At 52.7% G+C, this 23080-nt stretch overlaps 1 protein-coding gene across 7 annotated transcripts; it reads left to right on the plus strand.

The window, feature by feature from the left end:
* On the plus strand, positions 755–18611 carry HOXC4 (homeobox C4). 7 transcript variants are annotated; one of them, XM_013997575.2, is made up of 4 exons: positions 755–1287; positions 2951–3086; positions 15738–16940; positions 17434–18611. In XM_013997575.2, exons 3-4 carry the CDS (start codon positions 16502–16504, stop codon positions 17787–17789), a joined length of 795 nt encoding a protein of 264 aa, XP_013853029.1. In that variant the 5' UTR covers positions 755–1287; positions 2951–3086; positions 15738–16501; the 3' UTR covers positions 17790–18611. The 7 variants fall into 7 exon arrangements, 6 of the variants coding, with proteins under 6 accessions (XP_013853029.1, XP_020947387.1, XP_013853031.1 ...); XR_002343966.1 differs by lacking the exons at positions 755–1287; positions 2951–3086 and adding an exon at positions 17056–17104 and having other exon boundaries at positions 14345–15854; positions 16000–16940; XM_021091728.1 differs by lacking the exon at positions 755–1287 and having other exon boundaries at positions 1961–3086.

A 23080-nucleotide genomic window follows, 5' to 3' on the forward strand; every position in this document is an offset into this window, starting at 1 on the left:
AGTAAAACTATTGGGTGAGTGGTGAAGCGTGGAGAAGCACTGGCGTCTCCAATGGGTAACAGTTAACTAAGAAAGAGGCCGTGGCGCCCACCATCACCCGCCCCAGCCTCCCTTGCTGCCAAGGCCCCGCGCTTCTGGCCCCAGGGGACCCATTGCCCCCGGCGGCGGCGGGGGGTTGGGGGAGAACCCAGAGTTTGGCCAGGGGTGGGGGCAGTGTGGCTTGGACCCGCCTGGGCAGGGCGCATCAGCCCCCGTACCTGACTGCTTCCTTCCCCTGCAGGCTTGGGCCTCTCTTTCCCTGGAGGAGCTGGAGGACTGATGCGTCAGCCAGCCCCGGGGTAGACGCAGCCCTGCCAGGTTTCGGCCACTGTCACAGCCTGCAGGCCTGTGCTCAGGCCCCGGGCTCTGCTTCAGCGGCATCAGCGGCCACAACCTAGGCAGAGGCCACAGACCGACTCCCCTGCAGTGGGAGTGGGTGCGGCCCAGACCCTTGCTTTCTCCCTGAGCAGAGGGCTTCTGCTTTGGAGTCTGGGGTGGTTCTCCCACCAGCCAGCCTCCTGGAACAGCCTTCAAGTACCAGGGTTTGGCTTTACTGAAGGGGACAGTGGAGGGGCTTCTGGGTCCCAAAAAGAGACCGTGGAGCCTCCTTCTCCACTTTGCCCTGGAACCCACCCTCTCTGGCAGCGAGAAAGAAGGGGAAGAAGCGTGACTTACCTTCCCGGGGGAGTGGGAAGAGGGGGACACGGCCCACTCCTCTGAGCAATTAGAGGAGAGAGGAGGAAAAAAAAAATAGGAGGAAAAAAAATATCAACGCGACCTCTCTCGGAGGCGACAGGTCCTTATGGAAATAAGTAAGTAAGTAAATAAATAAATAAATAAGGATCCACCCTCTCCCCCCTCCCCACCCTGCAAGGGGGGGTGGGGGTGGGGCAAAGGACCAGCACAAGGGCTTTTTAGTGTAACTGAGCATTAGAGAAATAGGCACAGCTTCTATGTGAATTTAGGAGTTTGAAACTTTTGGAGGTTATTTATGTGAATGGCCCGAAGGCAAGCCCGTGAGTGGCTCTTGGGGGACCACGTGATGTCATTAAACCAAGTTTTATGGTGTAGGGAGAGCTGACAAACCCACAATATATTTACATCATATATAATCTTAACTGTCCAGCCACGCAGCTGCTGGTGAGGTTTAATGCTAGGACAGAGGGCCTGGCAGTTAGAGGGGATTACGGCGCTGGGGATGATGGTGAGAGAGGTTACATCTTCGCAAATGAATCCCAGGCGAACGCTGTAAGTTCATTTTCTCTCTCTGACCCTTTCTCCCATTTACCTAACCCCCACCCCCCCAGATAGGAGGCAGCGCCCACTCATTAAGGGGAGGGGAAGCTGCCCTCCCCAGACCAGGCTGGGAGAAGAAGAGGAGAAGCCGCTGGGAGGTAGGAGGATGGGGGAGCCGTCCTCCCCACCCCCAGGCCCTCCAACTGCAAGTCAACTGGGGTAAAGAGAGGCCTGGGTTCTTCAGAGCTTTGCCTGACCCCCCCTTCTCCCTTCTCAGTTGGGAAGAAAGACAGCCAGCGGCAGACACAGGGATGTTTGGTGCTTGTAGGAGTGTGTAAACTCCAGGCGCAAGCGCAAAGGGCCTCTGGGGCCCTTGTTCTGGGCAGGGGCCAATGCAGCCCTTGGCCAGTGGCCCAGAGTCCAGGCAGGGCCGGCAGCTGGGGAGGGAAGCAGGGAAAGAGGGTTTTGGGTCTTCTGAGCCCACAGGCTGCAACCGGAAATGGCAGAGCATCTTAAAGGTGGCCAGTGGAGCCCAGGGGTCCCTAAACAGCCTCCCTCTCTCTCCCCTTACCACCAGGCCTGGGTGGGCAGCTGTCCCAGCCGCAACAGTCTGGGGTCTTAGTCTGTCTGGGGCCAGTGTGGTCTCATGTCTCCCCCTCCCTGTAGCTGTCGGGGGTTTTCCTGGCGTTCCCTGGTGATGGCCTGAGATGAAATGAGGCCCCCCTGGAGGCCTAGAGACTCCTGCTGTGAGTGGAGTACAAATGGGTGTGAGAGTGGAGGCAACATCTTTTCTGGGCTGGCCAAGAAAGCCCCCCAGCCCTGAGGAGAGTGGTCTCTGGGGGATGGTGCCCTGGGGCCAGGCTCAGAGGGGGCTCCCTTCAGGTTTCTAGGAAGGCACTGTAGAGGCTTCAGGCGCAGAGGCACAGGTCCTCCCCACCTGCGAGTGTGTACCCTCCCCATGCGCCACCACCACCACCGGGAGCTAAGCCAGGGCTTCATGGGAACTCAGGGTCCCTGAGGGGACCAGCCCAAATTGCCAGGAATTCCAAACAGGGTAGCTTCTCGTCCAGGCCTTGAGAAAGGGGAGAGGAGGGAGGGGCGAGCAGGTCTGCAGCTCTTCTGCGCAGGGGGAGGCACCGCCTTAGGGGCGAGAGGAGTCCCCAGAGTGGAGAGGTGTCACTGGGGAAGGACGCGGGTGGCATGCCCCTGCCGCCCAAGGGACTGAGGAAGAAGCAGGAATCAAGCAGAGGCGGAGCACCCAGGCAGACTCTCGCAGGATGAAGGGGGGCAGAGACCAGATCCAAGGGGCAGAGCCCCACCGCTCTAGGGCACTGTCTGCACGAGGAGCTGAGGCGTGCCAGTGCCCAGGTGGAGAACTCCCCGAAAAAGCCTTCCCTCCTCTCGAGGTCTCAGTCCTTCACCAGCTGCCCCCGACCCCCGAGCCTTCCACCGCTTTATTCCCGGGGAAGCGAAGCGTTGGGATCAGAGCAGATTCTCCGCAGTAGCCTTGGGAGAAGTTAACCCAGAGTCTCCCTTCTTTGCACCCGCTCTCCTCAATCCTCCCCTCCCCCCCAGTCTGATTTTGAGGGTTTCTGGAAACTTTCCAGCCAAACAGCAGGAAGATGGGAATTTCCCTTCTATAACTTGACTCTTCCCCTCCCTCCGGCCTCCCCAGGGTCTCGGGGAGCGAGTTTAAGAGTCTTCAACGAAGAATTTAGCCAGGGCTGCAGTCCCACACCCAGGCAAGACGCATCGCCTTCCCTGACTCCGGGCCAAATCTCAGCCCCCTCCCCTCTGCTCTGCGTAGCGAGGTGAGTGAATGTGTTTCTGTTTTACAGATTTAACCGGGCGTCTCTTGGGGGATGGGGTGTTCTATGACTTTCTTGTCCCCTTCTCTGTTTCTTAGCTCAAAATTCCATTTAAATATCACCCCTTCTTCCCACCCTAGTAATCATAGATCGTCCTTCTTCTCAAATAATTGGCCTCAGCCAGTTTTATTGCTCTTTTGTAGGACAAATACAAATGGAAGTAATACAAACCGGCCCCGAGATTCTCGGTTTTCCCCTCCCCTAAAGGCCGAATTTGGGGGTGGGGGAGCGGAATGGGCGGTCCATCAGGTGTCAAGGCGCCCCAACTAACCCGGAAAGCTTTTAATTTTGTTCCTAGGTCTTTAACCCTAGAAGAGGTCAAGCGACCAATCAGAAAGGCGCTAAGCAGGGTCACATGGCCTCCACCAACCAATCAGCCAAAAAGTACTGGGGTCTCTGTCTCGCCCTTCCCCTGGAGTCCTCTTCCTCCCTCCCCACCACCTTCTATAGTTCCTGCATCTGCCCTGTCTCTGATTTGAAGAGTTTAAGTGAGGGTGAGAATATTTTAGCCCCCTCCCTCTGTCCCTGACCCAGCTCTGGGGAGTCTTTGGGTTGTGTCCTCTAGTTCTAAGAAAGTTGTACCTCCAGGTCAATCTCAATTGTACAGGGATCTGAGGTTATGGGGGCATTCTCTGCATCATTCCCATGGTCTCCCCTGTGTTCCTACCCAACACCCCGGACTTTGTAGATATGCACTTTACATTAGGCTACACGTGGACTGCAGCCCTGAATTCAAATTCTCTGATTAGTTCTTAGACATTTACCTTGCACACATTTTCATCCTCTGGATCCTCTTGGGGGCAGGTGGAAGAGACCTCTTGATTTATCTTTCTGGACATGTCCCAGAAGACATTAATTAGCTTTAACCAACTGCCTCTGGCATGGTTGAGGAAGTGAGCAAAAGCGAAGACTTTGAAAGCTGTGTTTGGTACCTTTAGTTTGTTGAATAACTTCAAGCCAGTTGAAAGAATGGTTCTGGAAAAGGGAATGAGCCCAGAAAACCAGAACTCTTCCCCTTTCTCATCCCCATATGAAACAGTTGATAGATTTAAGTCCCCTTCCTTTCCATTCTTTTGACAAGATCTAAAGGTGATGATGATAATGATGATAGTGATGTGATGAGCCTTTGTCCTGGCCAATGGCTATCAAAGGACACAGCCACTGAAAATGTGGATTGTGATGTTCACGCTTACATAGGTCAGGTCAGAACAAGCAATGGGTGATAAACTACTTCTGAGCAAGAGCATCTGATGGCCCAGCGCATGCTCATGTGTCTCCTGAATGCTTGGGCTGAGCCCTGAGCCAACCCACTTGCGGGGCCAGACCCAGGCATTTCTTCCTCCACCCCCTAGTCTTCAAGTCTTCGTTCCAGGGTTAATTTTCTGATTGAGTTCCCCTTCCCTTCCCTCCTCCTTCTATCTCATGTCCTCCTTGAGCTGACTGATGAGCAGGAGTTCTGATAGCTTGGGCCACCCAGACACCTGAGGCCTCCTGGGGGCTGTGTGTCAGGGGTGCCAGAGTGGGAGGGATAGCCCAGTTTGAGCCAGGCTTTGTCAGCACCCTCCTGCTAGTTTGTCTTCTGAGTGGGGCTGATCTGGGGATGATGCCACAGGCCAAATGGAAAGGATTAGAATGAGAAGCCAGAGGGAAGGCAGTCCTTCTCAGAAACCATCGCACCCCCACTTCCCACGTCATCTTCAACCCCACTGCTCCACTGACTTCCTTCAGGAGTTAGAATTGGAGCACGCAAACTTATTTTTCCCTGGGAGATGGTGTGGAAGTCTTGTGTGAGGCCAATTCTCACCTCTCTCATCCAACTCCGAATGGGTATCTCTTACTGGAGGTTGCAGAGCCCCTGAAAGTAAGGGTGGAAACGCAGGGGGGATTGGCTGTAATTAAGCAGGCACTGACAAGAGAGATTTTTGTTTTGTTTTGTTTTGCCTTGCCCCTTCTAATAGCCAGGTAGATTTTCTCTGTCTCTTTGACACTCCTCCTCTTTGTAATTGCCTTGGGCTGAGTTTCTGAGCTGAAACATCCTTGTCCTGGGCTTTAATTCTGTGTGTTCTTCTCCTGGAGAGACAAGCACTGCTTTGAGCCTCCTCCTCCTGGGACTGAAGGCCTTAGAGGTGGAGAAGGGAGAGAATCTGCATTCAAGACCCCCAGCTAGGGCTTTGGGGCTTTTTGAGATTCAATTTAAAGAAGAGGCCAGCTGCTAGAGGGCCTAGAAAACCACATCCCTTTTATTGGGTTCTTGTAATCCAGAATGGTGTGTCTGTTCTGATATTTCCCTTCGCGGCTTTGATGGGCCTCCAGGAGCCCAAGGAGTCTGGACTGAGGAACTGAGGTGATGGAGATATCTTTGTCCTTGTATCCTAGAGAGGAACCCTGGGGTCCATTTCCTTCTCCCATTCCTAGGAAGAGTCTCTGTGTGGGGATGGGGGTGGGGGTGAGGGCGGGAGGAAGATGAAACTTTGGACTTAAGAACGTTGGGCTAGGTTATCCTGAACTCTGTTCAGCCTCTGATGACCAGGCCTTAGAAGCCACAATGAGAGTCTGAATAGAAGGCTCTGGGCATGCTGGGGAGCCGGTGCAGGAAGGAGGCTGCTTTTGTACACGTGACACCAGTGCAGAGAAAGTTCCACCATGAACTGCAGCCCCATATGAGTGGGGTGGAATGTGTGGGCTCGGTTGCCTGGGATCCCGCCAGCACTGCATGGGCCACAGCTCTCAGAGTGGGTGGAGTGGGCTGGGTTCTGCCCTTGAAAGATCCCTGTGTCTCCCAGGCCTGGAACACCACCTCTGAACACACAACAGTATAGGTATGTGCCCGTGGTGGGGTATGAAAGCAATGAGAAGCCCAGGCTGGACACAATAAACCAGCCTTAAGCCAACTTCCCAGTCCTTGTCCTGCCCCATTCTTGCCATCAGCCCAGCCTGGAGACCATTCATCCTCCCCTCCCTATTCCTGTCCTCAGGCCCTGGGCAACTGTTGAGTTTCCTCCCTTCTGCCTCCCTGGAAAACCAGACCCCTGGAGCAGCCCCTACAGATGGTGGCAGCTAGGCTCGTGGTGACCTTTAGTGTCCTATTGGCCTGTTGGGTTGTAGGGGTTTGGAGGGCAATGTGGGCCTCAGAGGCCAGACCCTTAGCTGGTCAAATCTCCCTTGACCAGCTCTCCAGGCTCAAACCACACACGTCTCAGGGCTGCTGCTTCACTCAGATAGTGGAGAAAAATCTCGTCTAGCTAATATTTCTTTAAAAAGTCAACTTTCTGGGTGGAAAATCCAGTGTGTGTGTGTGTGTGTGTGTGTGTGTGTGTGTGTTTGTGTGGAATGAAGGAGTAAGGGTCAGGTCCCTCGTTTTAGATTGTATTCCCCCCCCCCCGCCCAGGGTGGAGGATGGGGGCGTGAGCTGAGGTTTTATTGAGGGTGCTTTTCCTGTTGGGAGTAGAGACAGGGGTCATAAAAGCCTAGAGGAGGCTGTTTTGATCTGGTGACTTCTCAGGAAGTAGCATCTGAGCTTTTGCTTTGTAAATCACTCTCCCCCAAGCTAGCCAGCTAGATTGGATTGCACTTCCCCAAGCCCACCTGGGGCCTTCCTTACCTCCCTTTCCCCAGGAAAGCAAAGGAGAAAAATCAAAAGAAGTTCAGTCCCCCCTACCCCACCCCAAATCCTCTGTCTCCACCAAGAAAAGGGCTCATTGGTGAGTCTTCTCCCTCAAAATTCCAGGTGGAAATATGTCCCCTTTCATTTTCTTTTGCCTGCACAGATCTTGGTCCTCCAACCCCTCCGTTGAAAAGGAACTAAAAAGGCAGTCAGCCCCTAAGCCTGAGGGTGGATACTGTGACTCCCAGGGGCTCTCCCTTCTTCTGGGGCTGCTGTCTCCCTGTGACCCCTTTCCTGAGCCTCAAACCCCTTATGACAAGGTGGGACTTCAGGTGTATAAGAGTGAGCTTGTGAAGAGAGGCATAGGATTGAGACCTATCGAAGCCTCTAGGGTCCTAGGAATGCAGGAAACTCCCTGCAGAGCCTGTGACTGGGTTTTAGGTAATTAAGGTAGATGCAGGGCTGTGTGCGACCACCCACGGCCTTCTCCCAACTCTCTGTAACCCAGACGTCAGGAAACAAAATCCAACGTTACCTGAATGGCTCCATTTTGTAATGTCAATGAGGCTTCTCCTCCTAAAAACACCCCACCTTCCCGCAGGTCCCTCCCCCAGCCTTGGGCTGGGGAGCTGAAGGGAAGAGACGTCAAGAGCCCGCTGCTACCTCTGTCTCCGTTCAGGCTATTTCAAGTTAGGACACTTTCAGGCCCAGGTGTCAGGGCTCCGATCCATTGCCAGAGAAATTCCCCATATGCTGGAAATGAGGCCATAGAGTATGCAAGTTCCTGGGCCCTCTGAGCCCTCGCTTGTACAAGCTCCTGTTTACTTTGGAGAAGTCTGGGCTGGAGCATCCCAAACCCACAAGCATCCGAGACTCTCCCTCGTTCTTAAGACTGGGTGCAAATACACGTGTCCTTATAGAGAGCTAAGCGATCCTATAGCTGTATATGTGACCATGTATTTATAGATGGCTGTGTGTGTAACAGGATGTATGTTTTACACCCCTCTCTACTCCACATTTAAATGCAGATTTATAGGTCTTTAGATTTATAGATCCACAGTGAACATAACAATCCTGTCAAATTCCTGTGTGCACATTACCAATCTCTCTATGGTGCTGGATGTATAGGCTGGGATGTTACTGGTACAGCTCTCTCTAAATAGCTGGATGAATATTTGGTGGGTTTTTTTTTTCCCTCCTCGGTTGGAAAGAACTATGCATATGTTTGCTCAATGTCTCTTTTGAAATTTTTATCTAGATTTATGCAAAAGTCCCAGCTCATAAAATAGGCATATATTGAAGCTACATATTTTGGAGATCTTTAGAGTCATTGCTGCAAACTTAAATATTTGAAAGTATGTTTAGAGATGGTTCCATAATGCATATATCTCAAGGTAGGGGGCATAGATCTCCTCGTAGAAGGATTTACACTTACTGCACCTCTGTGTGTGTGTGTGTGTGTGTGTGTGTGTGTGTGTGTGTGTGTGTGTCAATAAAGACATCAGGTGAGTGGGGATAGGGAACAAATATCTTTTGGCTGTTTTGCTTATTAAAGAGGGTGATTCTGTAGTTATCTCCATGGCAATTTCTAAATAGAAGCCAAATGAGTCATCTGCCCCCTAAAAACCCACTCTAGGAACCACAGCCTCTCTCCAGGCTGTCCCTGGGACCTGAAATCCCAGCCCAGGCCCCCCAACCTGCAGTATCCCCCAAGACAGCCACTGAGAAGCGGGAGAGAAGGGAAGAGTCCTCTGGCTCCGCTCCTCTTGGCTCCCAGGGTGGAGAGGCTGACAGAGGCAGCCCCAACTGGGCCTTTGAAATTTGGGGAAAAGGATGTTCAAGTCTCCCACTATTTTTATAAGGTGCCCAAATAGTGCCAGGGTCACTACTTGACCCATACATGCCTCCTTCCCAATTGTTCTTGGTGCCCTGGGCCCAATTAAGCGGCAGCCTCACTCCCAGCAGCCAAGCTCTTATCGGGCGGGATTGATGCCTCCGCGGCTCCTGTATATCATTTCCAAGATTTTTTCTGTCCAACTCCTCGGCTCCTTTGGCTTCCGCGGCTTTGACTAATGATTGCTACAGATGCCAACGTCTCCAGAATCCTAATAGCCAGGCAGGCGGACTCTTATTTACCCGGCAACATTGCTGCGGGGGCGGGTGGGTGGGGAAGGGGCTAGGGAAGCAGAGCGTGGGGTGTTGCAGGTCTGGGGTGTGGGGGCGGACAGGGAGAAGGTTATGAAACTCAAGTTTCACTGAACTTCTTCCCCATTGAGAAAGACATTCGCAACTCACTCCTCTCCCAGAGGGAAAAATAGAATCATAAAATACTGCTAATAGTAACTCACAGCTTGCCTGTAGGAAAGGATCAAAGAATGAACAGGACATGGGAGAATAATCAGAGAAGTGTTTATTAGCTGTAAATAGATGAGCGATTTAGGCGGGAAACCAGCGGTTTAAGGAGGAAAAAGAGGTGTATTCTTTTGGAGGCGAGAAAGGGAAAGTCAGCCACTGTTGGAGAAGGGGCTCCTTCTTAAAATTTCACGTCTTTCCCCTTCCACTCCCCACCCCAATCGGGTTTTCTAGTCTTTGGAAATACCTCCCTTTCTTCCCTTGGCCTCACCTTCGATCCCTCCGGCCTGGGGGTGGCCAGCGTGTTCCTGGACCCCGATGCCCCGCGGTCACCTCCAGGAGGCTGCTCGGGGTGCCCGCTGGGGTTGCCGAGGTGATGGGGCCTCCGTCTGGGGCTGGGGGAGCAAAATCAGACCTGATGGCCCACTGCGGGCTGGGGGCCGCCAGCCCTATGGGAGTGGTGAAAAGTTGCGGCCAAATTTGCTTCTCCCGGAGCTTCTGGGCTGCCGGCGGGGCCCGGGTCTTTGGGGGAAGCGGCTGGAGCTTCCCGCTGAGCCTGGAGCCGGGCATGGTGCTTCCTCGGGTCTCAGTGCAGAGCTTCCCCTACAGACACACCTTATTCGGGTGAAGAAAAAGATGAAAACGCGGAGCAGCCCGGCTCCAAGCCCAGGCATGGAGTGCTAACCCCAACACGGAACATTTTTCTATCAGAGAATAATGGAGCACAAAATAATTCAGCAAGGCGAGTGAGCAGGAGCACCGTGTGGGAGCCCCGCGCGGTGGGGCGGCTGCTGAGCGGCCCGTGCCGCAGAGCCCGGGAGGACCATTTCGTTGGAGTGTAGGGCGAGGCCGCAGCCCCGGACCCGGAACCAGCCGCCCGAGGGCCAGTCGCTAAATTACAGCCCTTCAGCAGGACTCGGAAATGCAAAAAAAAAAAAAAAAAAAAAAAAAAAAAAAAAAAGGGAGCCGAAAGATTTAAACGGTCGGAGGCAGAGGCGTCCCGACGCGGTCAAAGCGAAAATCAATCACGTAATTAAAACGGGGAGAGCGCGAGGCCCGAGGCTGGGGGTCCCGGATTCGGAGGAGGCGGCCAAGGTGCGGGCCGAGGTGGGCAATCGGCCCGGGGATGCGGCTCGCCCGCCGCGGGCCGTAGCGCGGAGGGGCTGCGGGGAAGTTTATAAACAGATCGCTATTGATTCCTGCTTGACTGGGAAGCAGGCAGTGTGTCCTCCCCCAGGCCGGGTCCTGAGGCCGCCCAATGGCTTCTTCTCCGGCTGCCCCATTTTTATGGGGTTGTGGCAGTGTGATGAAAGGCCGCTCCCCCCATCCCAGTGGTACCCTGATCTGTCCAGGCAAGTTTGTCTGACAGCTCAGGTGGCACCAAGACATCGCCTCTGGGTTTGAGGGGATAGAGGGAGGTGACACCCTAGTTTCAGGCACTTACAAGTTGCCCTGGGTCTCTATTCCGCCAAGCCAGGAGTCTAGGTTTGCTTTTGGAAAGACTCCCATCTTTGAGCCGAGGGTCGGAAGGGAGGAGGGTGGGCTTATTAAGGGCCAGCTTGAGCCTGAACTAAGCTTGGACCCCTTTGGGCAGGGAAGGCGAAGGAACAGTTCCTGGAAGAAGAAAATAAGGCACACGGGGAGCTCAGTTTGCGAGCGACGGACGTTTTTGTGATTATTGAGGTTAATGCTGCTAATGATGGGCAATGGCTGGGTCCGCCTGGAGAGGGTGAGCCCGCCACAGCCCTTTCTCAGCGAGGCGTCTCTGGAGAAGTCAGGGGCTCCCCAACTTGGCTGTGGTCGGGGAGAATGAGATAATGACCTTCCCTCCCTTTCCCCTCCTTAAAAACTCTAGGAAAAAAGGAGAAACCTTAAAAAACAACAACAAAACCCTCATCCTCCACCCCTCCCCCCATTTTCCTCTGCTTTTTCCAGTTCACAAAATGCATCATCTTTGGGCACTGGGCTTTTGCCAGGTGCTCTTCAGTGCAGTAAGTTCAGTAAGCAGTTACCTGACCAAGTCCCCCCCGAATTCTGTTTCTGACCCTGGAGGAGACCCAAGATTCTCTTGCCTGCTCTATACTTAGTCTTCTCCAGTCTCTACCTTTTTTGGTGCTGGGTGCCTGATTCCAGGAGTCTCTGGCAGCTCAGAGGCCAAGAACAGATGAGGGCATGAGATGCCCTCATCAGCCCCCCAAAGGGATCCCAGCTTCGCATCGGCTTCTTAATTCTTTGAGCACCAGGTCAAGGAGCTCTCCGTAAGCTACCCTAAGTCAGCCTAATTCCTGGATCTTTCAAAAGCACATTTAGACTCCTTTAAAAGTAAAAGACCTTTCCCCTTCCAACAGGAAGGTTCAGGTTACAAATCTCCAGCAGCGCAAGCCTCCTTGTCAGAGTTTTCAACAACACAACAACAACAACAACAATTAAAGCTTGCATCAAAGGGAGACAGGGACACCCCAACCCCAATTTTAAAGGGCATACAATCCAGCAGCCTTGTTCCCGGCGTGGGGGGGTGGCGGTGAGCAGTCAGTGAGGCCAGGATGAGCAAGGAAGGGGGTGGGGAACCCAACCTCTAACTAACAATTTCTCCAGCATAAAAATGAAACATCAAATTCGTTAGCCCAGGGCCTTCATTTTTCCCTTTCCACATTATAACTAGTTATTGAACTCGCTGGAAGATCTAAAGGCCATTTGCGAAGAGACAAATTTCAATGGAGTTTCCCCATCAATAACCCCATGGCAGTGACCTATTGGAACAAGTCAAACACCCGAGGTGAAATGCAGGTCACTCTGTCTAACCAATATTAAAATGCGGCCACTTTTTAAAAAGCCACTTTAAACGAGATTTGAGGAAAATTGAATTCCAAGGAAAGCAAGGCAAGGAGGGGGAAATCACGAGAAGACCTTGCCTATGGTCTCCGAACAAACAAGAGAAATTCATCTTTAATATTTTAAAGGGGGGCAAATTAACATTCCATGATTGCTTTTTTTTTTTTTTTGAGACTATAAGCGATTCCAGGAGGGTAAAAAAAAGGTTGAGTATTTTCTGGTGACACGTCTGGGTTATTAAAATCATTTTAGACCAATTCATTACTTTTACTGACAAGAGATTTAAGAAAAAATCAATTAAGCATTTGCATATTCTTTTGCATACATTAGCCCTGCCTGCTGGCATTAGAAAGGGACAAAAACACACATGTGTACATATGTACACACACACAGGGGGAAAATGGGATAAGAGTCTTGCTTTAGTTTGGGATTTTCAAGTTGCTTGGAGAAAAAAAATAAAAATGAAATGAATTACTTGATTGTATACCATCTAAAAGTCAATTTATTTGAGGAAGAGGAAAGAGACATGTAGCAGTTTTAATCTCTAAAACAAAAACCACACACACACACACACACACACACACACACACACACACACCCCTCCTGCACTTTGAGAGCAGGGAAAGGAATGACCCTCATTTTCCTTCTCTTTGCCCTCCAAATCCTGAGTTGGTTCTCCCACTTATTTTTCTCCCTAGGAAAATCCAGGGCGTCTGAGAGGTGAGATTTTAATGCAGCACAGAATCTGCGGAGCCGCTGAGGTCTCTCAGCCGGCAGCTTGTTACTGGGGAGGGGAGGAATATGGGTTATCCAACGGTCAGTATGGTAATCCGGGCACAATAAGGCCTCGCACACAATGGACACATATTTTTCTTCAGCAGTGTCAGAAGGAAAGCGCTTTGTACTGAAACATGTTTCCGAAAGAGAAACCAGATCGAGATTTAGAAAGGATATGGTGGTGGGGGGCGGCATTTGGAGAGCGATCTCGTTTGGAGGCTGGCGAAAGGTGATCAGAAAAAAGAAAAAATAAAATTGGGGCAGCGAGAGATGGCGGGCAGAGCGGGGGTTGGAGATCCTTGGGCTGGTGAGGCAGGAGGGTGAAGCACAAAAGCTGATCCACGGATTCATCCCAGTCAAGAGCTGCTTTAGTGCCCCCCACCCCCATTAAACCCAAGAACCAAGCACCCTCCGAAGGGATCTTATGTCTGTGCTTGCAGTAATATCCAGATGAAAATGCTTGGATGGATGTGTGTGGTTGCTATCTGGCTTGCTATTTTCCCCATGTGATAGGCGACTTTCTGGCTATTAAGATATAGGAGTCCAAAGAGAGTTTTTTTGGTAAATGATGTAGATGAATGTGGGCATATTTGGGGGAATCTCTCAGACTTCACTTTCTGGATGCGCGTGTCGAATTTGCTGTGCAAACCTGGAAGGAAAACTCCATCTATTTATGGCGGCATAAGGAGACATTTAATACACTAATAAATATTAATAGTATGAATGCATATGTATTTGTTAGCAGTCATAACCAAAGACAGATTTGACATTCGGTTGGAGGCATCTGAACTCTCTGGATCTACCCACACACTCTGGCCCGAAGTGGGTTTCCTGCTCCCGTTCCCTGGACCCACCTGCAGGCGCTCAGAATCCTGGGGGCGGGGGGTGAGATGTAAGGTGGGCAAAGCCTTGGGAAGGCTTCCCTAACAAGCCCAGGAGGGTGAAGAGATAGAAGAAAAGCCGGTTGAGGCGGGGGCAGGGCTGGTAGTAGGTGAACGCTATGGGTTGGGAGGAGGGAAGCCAGGTGGAGAAAAGAACATTCTGGGCCAGGATGGGGTGGAGCAGCCAGATCCAGGTGCAGGCCTAGAAGGGAGGGTGGGAGTGGGGCTGGAAGGCTTCCTTCTTCTGTAACCTTCCCCACCCCACCCCCACCCTACCTGAGCTCCCTGGAACTTTGACTGTCCTCACGGGGCAGCCTGGGGCAGCCTGGGGCTGGGTTCAGACTTTTTATGGAGGCCAGCAGTCAGCATGGGCTTCCCTTTGCCACGTCCAGCAGCTTATAGTGAACCCACCCCCACCACCAATAATTACAAAAAACAAGACCCTCACACACTCCAAGCCACTACCAACCAAACAGCAGCCTTCCCTTTCTCACGGTCTCAAGTTCCTCTTCCAACCAGACCAGCCAGTCCGCACACACGCACAGGGTCCTGGACAAGGAGTGGGCAGGAGTTCTCAACCAACTTTAGAAACGTGAGAATCGCCTCGAGGAGATGGTCAGCCTGGAGGGGATTCGGTTCTCTCACCCACCTGGTGGCAGGGGGCAGGCACTGTAATCTTGGGGAGAGGGTATCCAGGGAACCCCCCCACCCCAAGCACCCGCTCCTGGTGAGCCTGGTTGGTAAGTGTGGGGAGCCTGAGCCTGGTGGGAGGGAAGGCGGCCAGGGGCCCAGGCAGGGGGATTCAGTCCCTTTGGGCATCAGCCCTGGCCCAGCTCTCATTCCAGTCCTCAGGGTGAGCCCTAATTTGGAAGCGGGGACCCTCTCTGGCATCCCCAAGGTGGTGAGAGACAGGTTGGAAAGCTCCTGCCATCGGTCTCCCTCTCACAAGGGTTTTATTTTTTTTTCCCTTTCCCCTCCTCATTCCCTTAATTGCAGATGTTCTAATTAAACCCTCAAATAGTTGTTATGCCGTTTTAAAAGGTACTTATTCAAGTGTCAACCAGGCTGGGCTGGGAGGAGGCAGCGTAGGGCGGCGAATTAAAGGTAGATTGACTAATCACAGCGGCGATCATAATAATAAAATCAGAGGGAAAAAAATCACATTACGACTTTTCGTGGAAAGGAGGGAGCAGGCAGCCAGCGGCCGCCAGCCCTGCGCCGCCGCCGACACAAAGAGTGCGGGCGATTCCGCGAGACTGATTTATGACGTTTTACAGCCCTATAAAAGCTGTAGCGACGAGGCAAGCGCTCCTACCACCGCTGGCAGATTTAGTCTAATAAATAAAACATAAACAGTTAACTTTATGTGTCACTTTTATTGTTATCAAGTAAAATATAGCCGAGCCCCGGCAAGCTATGATTTTAAACTATAATTGTTATCAAGTACAACAAGGGGACCCGGCTCCCTCCCTGGGCTCTCCCTTCTGCCACCCCCCCCCCAACTCTGACTTATGGGATCAGTTAATTGGAATTGGTGGCCTGACGTGGCCACCCTAACTGGGGGGGGTGGGTGGAAAGCTGCTCTTCCTTGCCCCCTCCCTCCTCCATGGCCCTGCCACCCCACCATCAGGGTGTTCTTGTGGGTGGTGGCAGAGCGAGGGGAGGGGGCAGGAATGGACTGGAGACCCCCCCCAAGGCTCACCCAGCCTCCCCTGCTTGGTGAGCTCACCCCTCAGCTTTTGGAAAGCAGCCTAGAGCTGGCCCTGGGGGATGCGTGTTTACATGTAAACACATGTGTTACATGGATACAATCCCTGGCCGGAAGCAGGATCTACCCACACAGGCCTCCCTCTTAGCTAGGTCTGCCCTCTGTAGGGATGGAGAAAGAAGAGCTCCCAGGGCCTTGGCTGGGCACCATCACAGGGCACTGACCCCTGGCAGATCGCCGTCCTCGCTGCCCCAGCTCCTAGGGAACCAGCCTTGGAGCTAGTTGTCAGGAAGCAGCAGGCCAGACGGAATGGAGAGCGGAAACAGCGGCCAGCAGGAGAGATCCTCTGCGCTGGGCTGGGCAGGGAGGGTCAGTGGGTACTCGGGGAGGGCAAGGCTTCTGAACTCTGCTTTTGCCAACCACTTCCTGTCTCTCTTCAGCGGGGGCTCAACCCCCAGACCTCCAGAAATGACGTCAGAATCATTTGCATCCCGCTGCCTCTACCTGCCCGGTCCAGCTGGGACCCTGCCTCGCCGGCCCCATGGCCAGAGGGTTGGGTGAGTGTGTCTGGGGAAGGGGGCTGGACGCTGGTCTCCTTGGAGGGGAGGCACCCCAGGCTCACCAGCCTCCTGGGCTCGGCCTGGGCCCCTCCCCATCCAACCTCCACTCCAGTCCTCATTCAACTTCCTCTTCCTGCGAAAGAGGGGCGCTGCCCGGTGACCTACACAGACTGAGAGAGAATCGCCATGAATGGAGACGTCTGGAAAAGCTCGGGAGCCGAGGCCCGAGGGGCCCGCCGGAGGCCCAAGGGGAGACCCTGGGAGGGGGCCGAATCGCAGCCTCCCGACAGCCCCCCAACGCCCAGGCTTTGGAAGGGAGCTGGGGGCTTCCCATCTCCTTTGGCAGGGGAGGGCTGTCAGTCGGCGGGGGTGTGCGCTGGGGGCACCCCAGCCCCTGCCAGTTAACCCCCCATCACCACCCCCCGCCCCAGCAGCAGCAGCACCACCGCACACACACACAAAAAAATTGGATACATTTTGAATAAAGCGATTCGGTTCCTTATCCGGGGACTGGGTTGCTCCGTGTGATTGGCCGGCGGAGTCACATGGTGAAAGTAACTTTACAGGGTCGCTAGCTAGTAGGAGGGCTTTATGGAGCAGAAAAACGACAAAGCGAGAAAAATTATTTTCCACTCCAGAAATTAATGATCATGAGCTCGTATTTGATGGACTCTAACTACATCGATCCGAAATTTCCTCCATGCGAAGAATATTCGCAAAATAGCTACATCCCTGAACACAGTCCGGAATATTACGGCCGGACCAGGGAATCGGGATTCCAGCATCACCACCAGGAGCTGTACCCACCACCGCCTCCGCGCCCTAGCTACCCTGAGCGCCAGTATAGCTGCACCAGTCTCCAGGGGCCGGGCAATTCGCGAGGCCACGGGCCGGCCCAGGCGGGCCACCACCACCCCGAGAAATCACAGCCGCTCTGCGAGCCGGCGCCTCTCTCAGGCGCCTCCGCCTCCCCGTCCCCAGCCCCGCCAGCCTGCAGCCAGCCAGCCCCTGACCATCCCTCCAGCGCCGCCAGCAAGCAACCCATAGTCTACCCATGGATGAAAAAAATCCACGTTAGCACGGGTAGGCAACTTTGCTTTTTGCTCTCCCCCTCCCTCTCCCCTTCCCCAGTGCTCCCCACCCTCCTGGGCCCCCTCCGGCCCCGTCCTCCTTTCTCTCCTTCCCCCTCTCTCTCCAGGAGCGACTCTGGGTTAGCACAATTGAACTGGATTTACGAGCGAGAATGGGTAATTACATCCCCCATAAATTTTATGGCTTAGCTACTCTGGGCAGTCCGAGCCATGTGCTACGATCTGTTATGTATGTGTGAAAACTATGCTCGCTTTCTAAGGGCGCATAAATAATTCAGTGTCGTTACAATGAGGATTCCCCTCTTATTACACTACAAAGTCTCCAGCTTCCTTCAACTTCTTTATAACCCATTTAGCTTGATGACTTTATTTCCACCACCCCCTCCTCCTGTTCCACAGAGCTGAGGATGGGGTGAGGGTGGGGGGCGGGGAGCCTGCTGCCTTTGAACCCCACTATTTGCTTTTCCCCTCCCCCTCCCCCCCAGTGAACCCCAATTATAACGGAGGGGAACCCAAGCGCTCGAGGACAGCCTACACCCGGCAGCAGGTCCTGGAATTAGAGAAAGAGTTTCATTACAATCGCTACCTGACCCGAAGGAGAAGGATCGAGATCGCCCACTCGCTGTGCCTCTCTGAGAGGCAGATCAAAATCTGGTTCCAAAACCGTCGCATGAAATGGAAGAAGGACCACCGACTCCCCAACACCAAAGTCAGGTCAGCGCCCCCGGCCGGCGCTGCACCCAGCACCCTCTCGGCAGCCACCCCGGGCACTTCTGAGGACCACTCCCAGAGCGCCACGCCGCCGGAGCAGCAACGGGCAGAGGACATTACCAGGTTATAAAACATAACTCACACCCTGCCCCCACCCCAGGCCCCCCATCCTCCCCTCACACACAAATTGACTCTTATTTATAGAATTTAATATATATATATATATTTTGGTTCTTTTCGCTCTTCCTCCCACCTTATCCCTTGTCAATTCCAAACAGACAAAAACAGATAAACAGGCCCCCTGCCCTTCTCTCCTTTCCACTGTTAAGGACCCTTTTAAGCATGTGATGTTGTCTTAGCATGGTACCTGCTGGGATTTTTTTTTTTTTTTTAAGGCCACTTTGGGGGGTTATTTATTTTTTAAGGAAAAAAAAAAGCTGCAAAAATTATATATTGCAAGGTGCGTTGGTCTGGTTTGGGTGCATTTCAGGGGAAATGAGGAAAAGAAAAAAGGCAAGAGATTTTTAAGCAAATTCTCCTCCTTCTCCTCCTCCTCCTCCCCCCCCCCTTTCCTTAGGCCTTTTGCATTGAAAATGCACCAGGGGAGGTTAGTGAGGGGAAAGTCATTTTAAGGAGAACAAAGCTATGAAGTTCTTTTGTATTATTGTTGGGGGGAGCTGGGAGGAGAGGGGGGAAGAGAGCAGACAAAGCTAAATGCATCTGGAGAGCCTCTCAGAGCTGTTCAGTTTGAGGAGCCAAAAGAAAATAAAAATGAACTTTTAGTTCAGAGAGGCAGTCTATAGGTAGCGTACCCCCTCCCCCCTCCCATCGTGGTTATTGTGTTTTTGGACTGAATTTACTTGATTATTGTAAAACTTGCAATAAAGAATTTTAGTGTCGATGTGAAATGCCCCGTGATCAATAATAAACCAGTGGATGTGAATTAGTTTTACGTCAATGTCTGATGGTTTCTTTTTATGCCCCCTCCTCCTCCTGGCCTGCTAACATCCCACCTTCTCTGTGTAGTTGCCTAAGTTTACTCTAAGCAAACACACAAATCTTAACTCTCAACTCCAGTTTCCCAATGTCCTTAGAAGACCCAGCTGAAGGTTTGGGGCAGAGGATCTCGGAAGAGGGGATGCGGAAGATGAGGGCTGATTTCTTCCTGAGTCTGCAGAGGCCAGACTCTCCCCCAGGGTCCTTGGAGTGGAGCTGGGGTGTGTATGTGTGTGGGGGGGGACCCTCACTTTTCTGTAGTTAAGCAGAATGCCTCTTTTGTCTGTTTTCCTCTCCTCTCCCTTCTCTCTGCTGAGCAGGCCTGCCTAATTTGCAGACTAGAAGGCAAGTTGAGGGAGTTGGGAGCCAGAAGAGTGTTTCACTTTGGGGGGCTCTTTGGGGATGAGAGATGAAGGATGAAACCCTCTCAACCTGCCTGTTCTCCTTAAAAGAAGAAACATTTTGAGCTGGTGATTCTGAAGCAGCAAAGTGACCTGTCAGGATGGCTTCTCTGTTTGTTTAGACTTGGAAAGAAGGGTGAAGTGGAGGCCAGAGGCCTGGGAGGCCCCCTTGCATGGGTAGGCCTCAAAGCCCGATGCCTGGAGATAACGAAGGACTTTTATGTTTTCTCCCTCTAACTTTTATCACAGACCTGCCAGGTATTGAGAAAAGACACAGGGAGAGGCAGGCCCTCTTCCTACAGCCTCCCAGGTCCTGCAAGGCTTGGGGATAGGCAGAAAAAGGGTGCCTGGTTGGAAAAAAATTTTTTAAATTGTTTCCCTGGGGACCAAAACAAACAAACAACTGAGCTGGGTTACCTGAATAATTCATTTAAGCCAATGTCTCCAAAGAAGTCTGGTCCTGAGGCCCAGGCCCTAAGCAAGACCTTCTCAAATTTTTGTTTATTGAGAGACGGTAAGGGGACAGTTCATCCAAATTTCAGGCTGGAGAGCTATCAGAAGTAGGAGGAAGAAGGAGAAGAGATCTGGGGGAGAGGGGAGCCCAGGATACTGCTCTTCTCTCTCCCCCAAATTCTGGAGTGAGAGGCAACAGAGGAATCAAGTTCTAAAAATTTCTTTGGTGTGTTTTGGAGTCATTTCCTCTTGAACCATTTGCAGGCTGATCCTGTGTGTGTGTGTGTGTGTGTGTGTGTGTGTGTGTGTGTGTGTGTGTGTTTGTGTTGGGGGGAATCCCTTGGTCCTGGAGGTCTACTTTCTCCTCCCTCAATGATGCCCTGGGGACAGCAAAGCATGCTGCCTACAGTGTGAGGAAGCAGGGCCAACACTTATCTGGAGTGATTTTAAGTAATCAAGTAAACTAGGGGCCAAATCTGACTGTAGCTCCCATCCTCTTGAGGCGCGTGTCTTTGGGGCAGAGGAAGGGGGTCTAGCTGTGCCTGGGGAAAAGGGAGGGAAGGTCTGAGGGGTGGACTGGGGTGTCTTTCCAATCCCGTAGGGAAGCTAAGATGGAAAAGGGGGTGGGGGATGGAAATTAAGATCCACAGTCCATTCTGAACTTTGCTCATTCGGTTTCAGGGAATTTATTCCCTCTCCTCCCTAAAGTGGAAGAGATGAAAGCAAGGAGGGGAAAAATCACTATCTTTTATGTCTTAAGCTTCTCTCTGAACTTGCTGGAGGGATGCGCTCTTGCTCAGGAACAGCAGCATAAGAGGACTGGGACAGTTCTTTTATTTTTCTTTCTTTAGGGACTTCTGTTTTTCCTTCCTCTTCTCCCACATAACTCGCAGAGTCACTCTGTGTGTGTCGCTCTCTGTCCCCTTTAGTGTGAAAAGGGGAAGCCTCAGACAGCCATAGTTTGTGACAAATGAAACAAAACTAAACCCCCTTCCATTCGAGTTTTTGGACATGTTGGCCTCTGGCCTTCCCTCCAGTGGGTTCCATTCTCTCTTCTTTCCCCACAGCTCTCCTTTGCCTTGGACCTGACCACCCAGAATGGAATCAGGCTGCCGCCGGGAGGAGTGGGCTGTCGGGTGTGGGGGGTCAAGCGGGGTGGGGGGGCCAAGCTCCAGCTGTCTTGGTCCCTGCCACTGCTGCTGCCCCTCGAGCTGCTGCAGCCTCGCTGGGAATCCCAGGGTCCGGGCATTTATTGAAGTTGGGTTGAGCAGTGGGGAGAGGCTGGGGGTTGGGGGGCGGGGAGGACGCAGCCCAGGTTCACGGGGAGGACACAGCATTTCTCTCCCATCGCTTTTATATTCGGCAGCGCCTCTGACCTCTCCCCCACCCCCATCTCCGACCCTCCCAAGCCAGTCCTTGCTCAGCCTCTGGTCTCCAGATAGGAAGCCACTGCTTTTGTAGGGCTGGGGATTTCTTGCCCCCAGTGATGAGAGAGGCGAGGCGCGTGAATGCCTGCAAGCGTATTGTGTCTTTCTCTCCGATGGCTAAGTAAAAAGAAGATGGGGTGAAAACGGCGACACCAATCTTCCAAGGTCCTTCTCTCCAAGCACCAGGAGATCCCCACAGGTCCAAAATCCCCTTGACATGTAAGTAGTTAGCACTGATCTGCTCTGGGGGCGAGGAGCGCAGCAGTTTCAACTCTATCTCTGTTTGCCATTCAATTTTCCATCTCCACTCCCGGTCTTGGGGAGGGAAGGCGGGAAACCCAATCAGGAACGGAGGGCTTCTGCTTGGGACAAAAATGCAGTTTCTGTGCCGAGTTGTGTACCTGGGGAGTGAAGAAACTTGGCACAAAAAGGAGAGAGAGAGCCAAGAAAGTGAGCCTGGGGGCAAGGAAGGGGAACTTTGATTTCTGAAGGCCTCTCACTGCCGCTTGTGTGAAGTTTCCTACAAAGTTTTCTCTGCAATCTGTGCCTAGCTTCTCCCCCCGCCCGGAGCGTGGACTTGGCGGATTGCAATCCAGGGACACCTTCGTGCTGTTAGATGTATGTCTGTGTGTGGACTGGGGGGCGTGCTAAGAAAGAGAAAACAAGGGGTTCTCTGGAGTGTGGGGTGAGGGTGCCCTCTGCTAGGCGTGGTTTGTCTGCTTTCCTAAGGTTAGGGAGACTGACTCCGAATGAGGTCCTTGAGATGGAAGGTGCTGTGGTGGGCAACAGCAGCGCGTTGGGGGTAATTTCACCATCTTTTCCTCTGCTTTTTGCCCAGTCCTGGGGGAGCGTGATTCACAGAGCCACGACTCCTGCGTGGTTTTCCACAGCTTCTATCTGGCACCCCACCTTTGGAGAGCTAATTCTTATTCACATGTTCCCCTTTCAAGAAATTCTTCTCAGGCTTGGAAAAGGAGATGGGAGAAGCCCCAACTCCAGTGGCCATCAGAGCAGAGGGAATATTTATTACCTCTCTGGGTGTCATTACCTAAGAATACAATTTTATGAACTTCCTAATCTGTTAGCTTGATTTATCTGGGGGAGTAGAGGCCCAAAATAAACATTTGAGGGATTTAGCAGGAAAAAAAAAAAAAAGTCTTGCCGGTGACCAATCTTTCTACTAGAACTGACCACCCGCTTCGGCCTACCTTTTTTCTGCATCGCTTATCGCTAGTCCCATTTTAATTTTTCCTCCTGCAGTGAGTATCCAAGTCTTAGATGCCTCTTGAGAATTAAAAATGGTTGAGAGCACCGTTTGAACCTGAGACCTGAAGGACTCCCTCAGCAGCCTTAAAATCTGTGCGGCTCCAGGACCTCGGATCCCCTTTGGATTTGGGGCGCAGAGAGAAACTAAGGTCTGCTCAGTGCCCCCCCCCCCCCAGAGCCTCCTCTCAGAATCTGGCCCTCCCTCTATGCCTCCTCTCAGGATTTTCCCGCTCTCTCTGGTGTCAGCTCTGTAGCTTCTCTGTACACAGGGTCCATGCAGAAGCCAAGCCCACATCCATGCAAGCCTGGGTGAGGTTCTCTGCAGCTCTCTTCCAGTCTGCAGCTTCCTGCAGGCCCAGCCAGCTGATGAACTAGGAGGCCGGGGAGATAGGGATGGGTGGGTGGGGGGGTATGCAAGTGTGTGTGAGTGTGAAGAGGGCTACATAGTCTAATACATGCAAAGGGACTATTTTAATTTCCAGTCCCCATCAGCAATTGTCAGATTCCCTAAGATGTAAGATCTTCTAGGACCTACTCTGCCAGCCATGATGGCATATGGGGTCCGGCCCAAAGAAGTGTCACCCCGACTCCCTCCTCCGTTCTGACCCTCTCTTTCCAGCATCAGAGATTGAGAGAGGGAAGTATATTTGAACTTCAGGGCGGAAAAACCCTAAAACAGAGCGTGTGTCGGAGGCAGGGCCGAGGAGCCCAACCCTAGGTTCCCGCTCCCCGCCTCTGGCTTCCCAGGAAGCCGGGCCTAAGAGAACCAGGCACAAAGCGGCTGCCTTCTTTCGGGGGTCCTGGGCGCCCCTCCTCCGAGGGGCCAGGGTCTGGAGGATCGCGAGAGGGGGCCAGACCCGGCAAAGGCGAGGTGCGCG

The sequence above is a fragment of the Sus scrofa genome, chromosome 5 (assembly GCF_000003025.6).
Source record: "Sus scrofa isolate TJ Tabasco breed Duroc chromosome 5, Sscrofa11.1, whole genome shotgun sequence".
Classification (NCBI taxonomy): Eukaryota; Metazoa; Chordata; class Mammalia; order Artiodactyla; family Suidae; genus Sus; species Sus scrofa.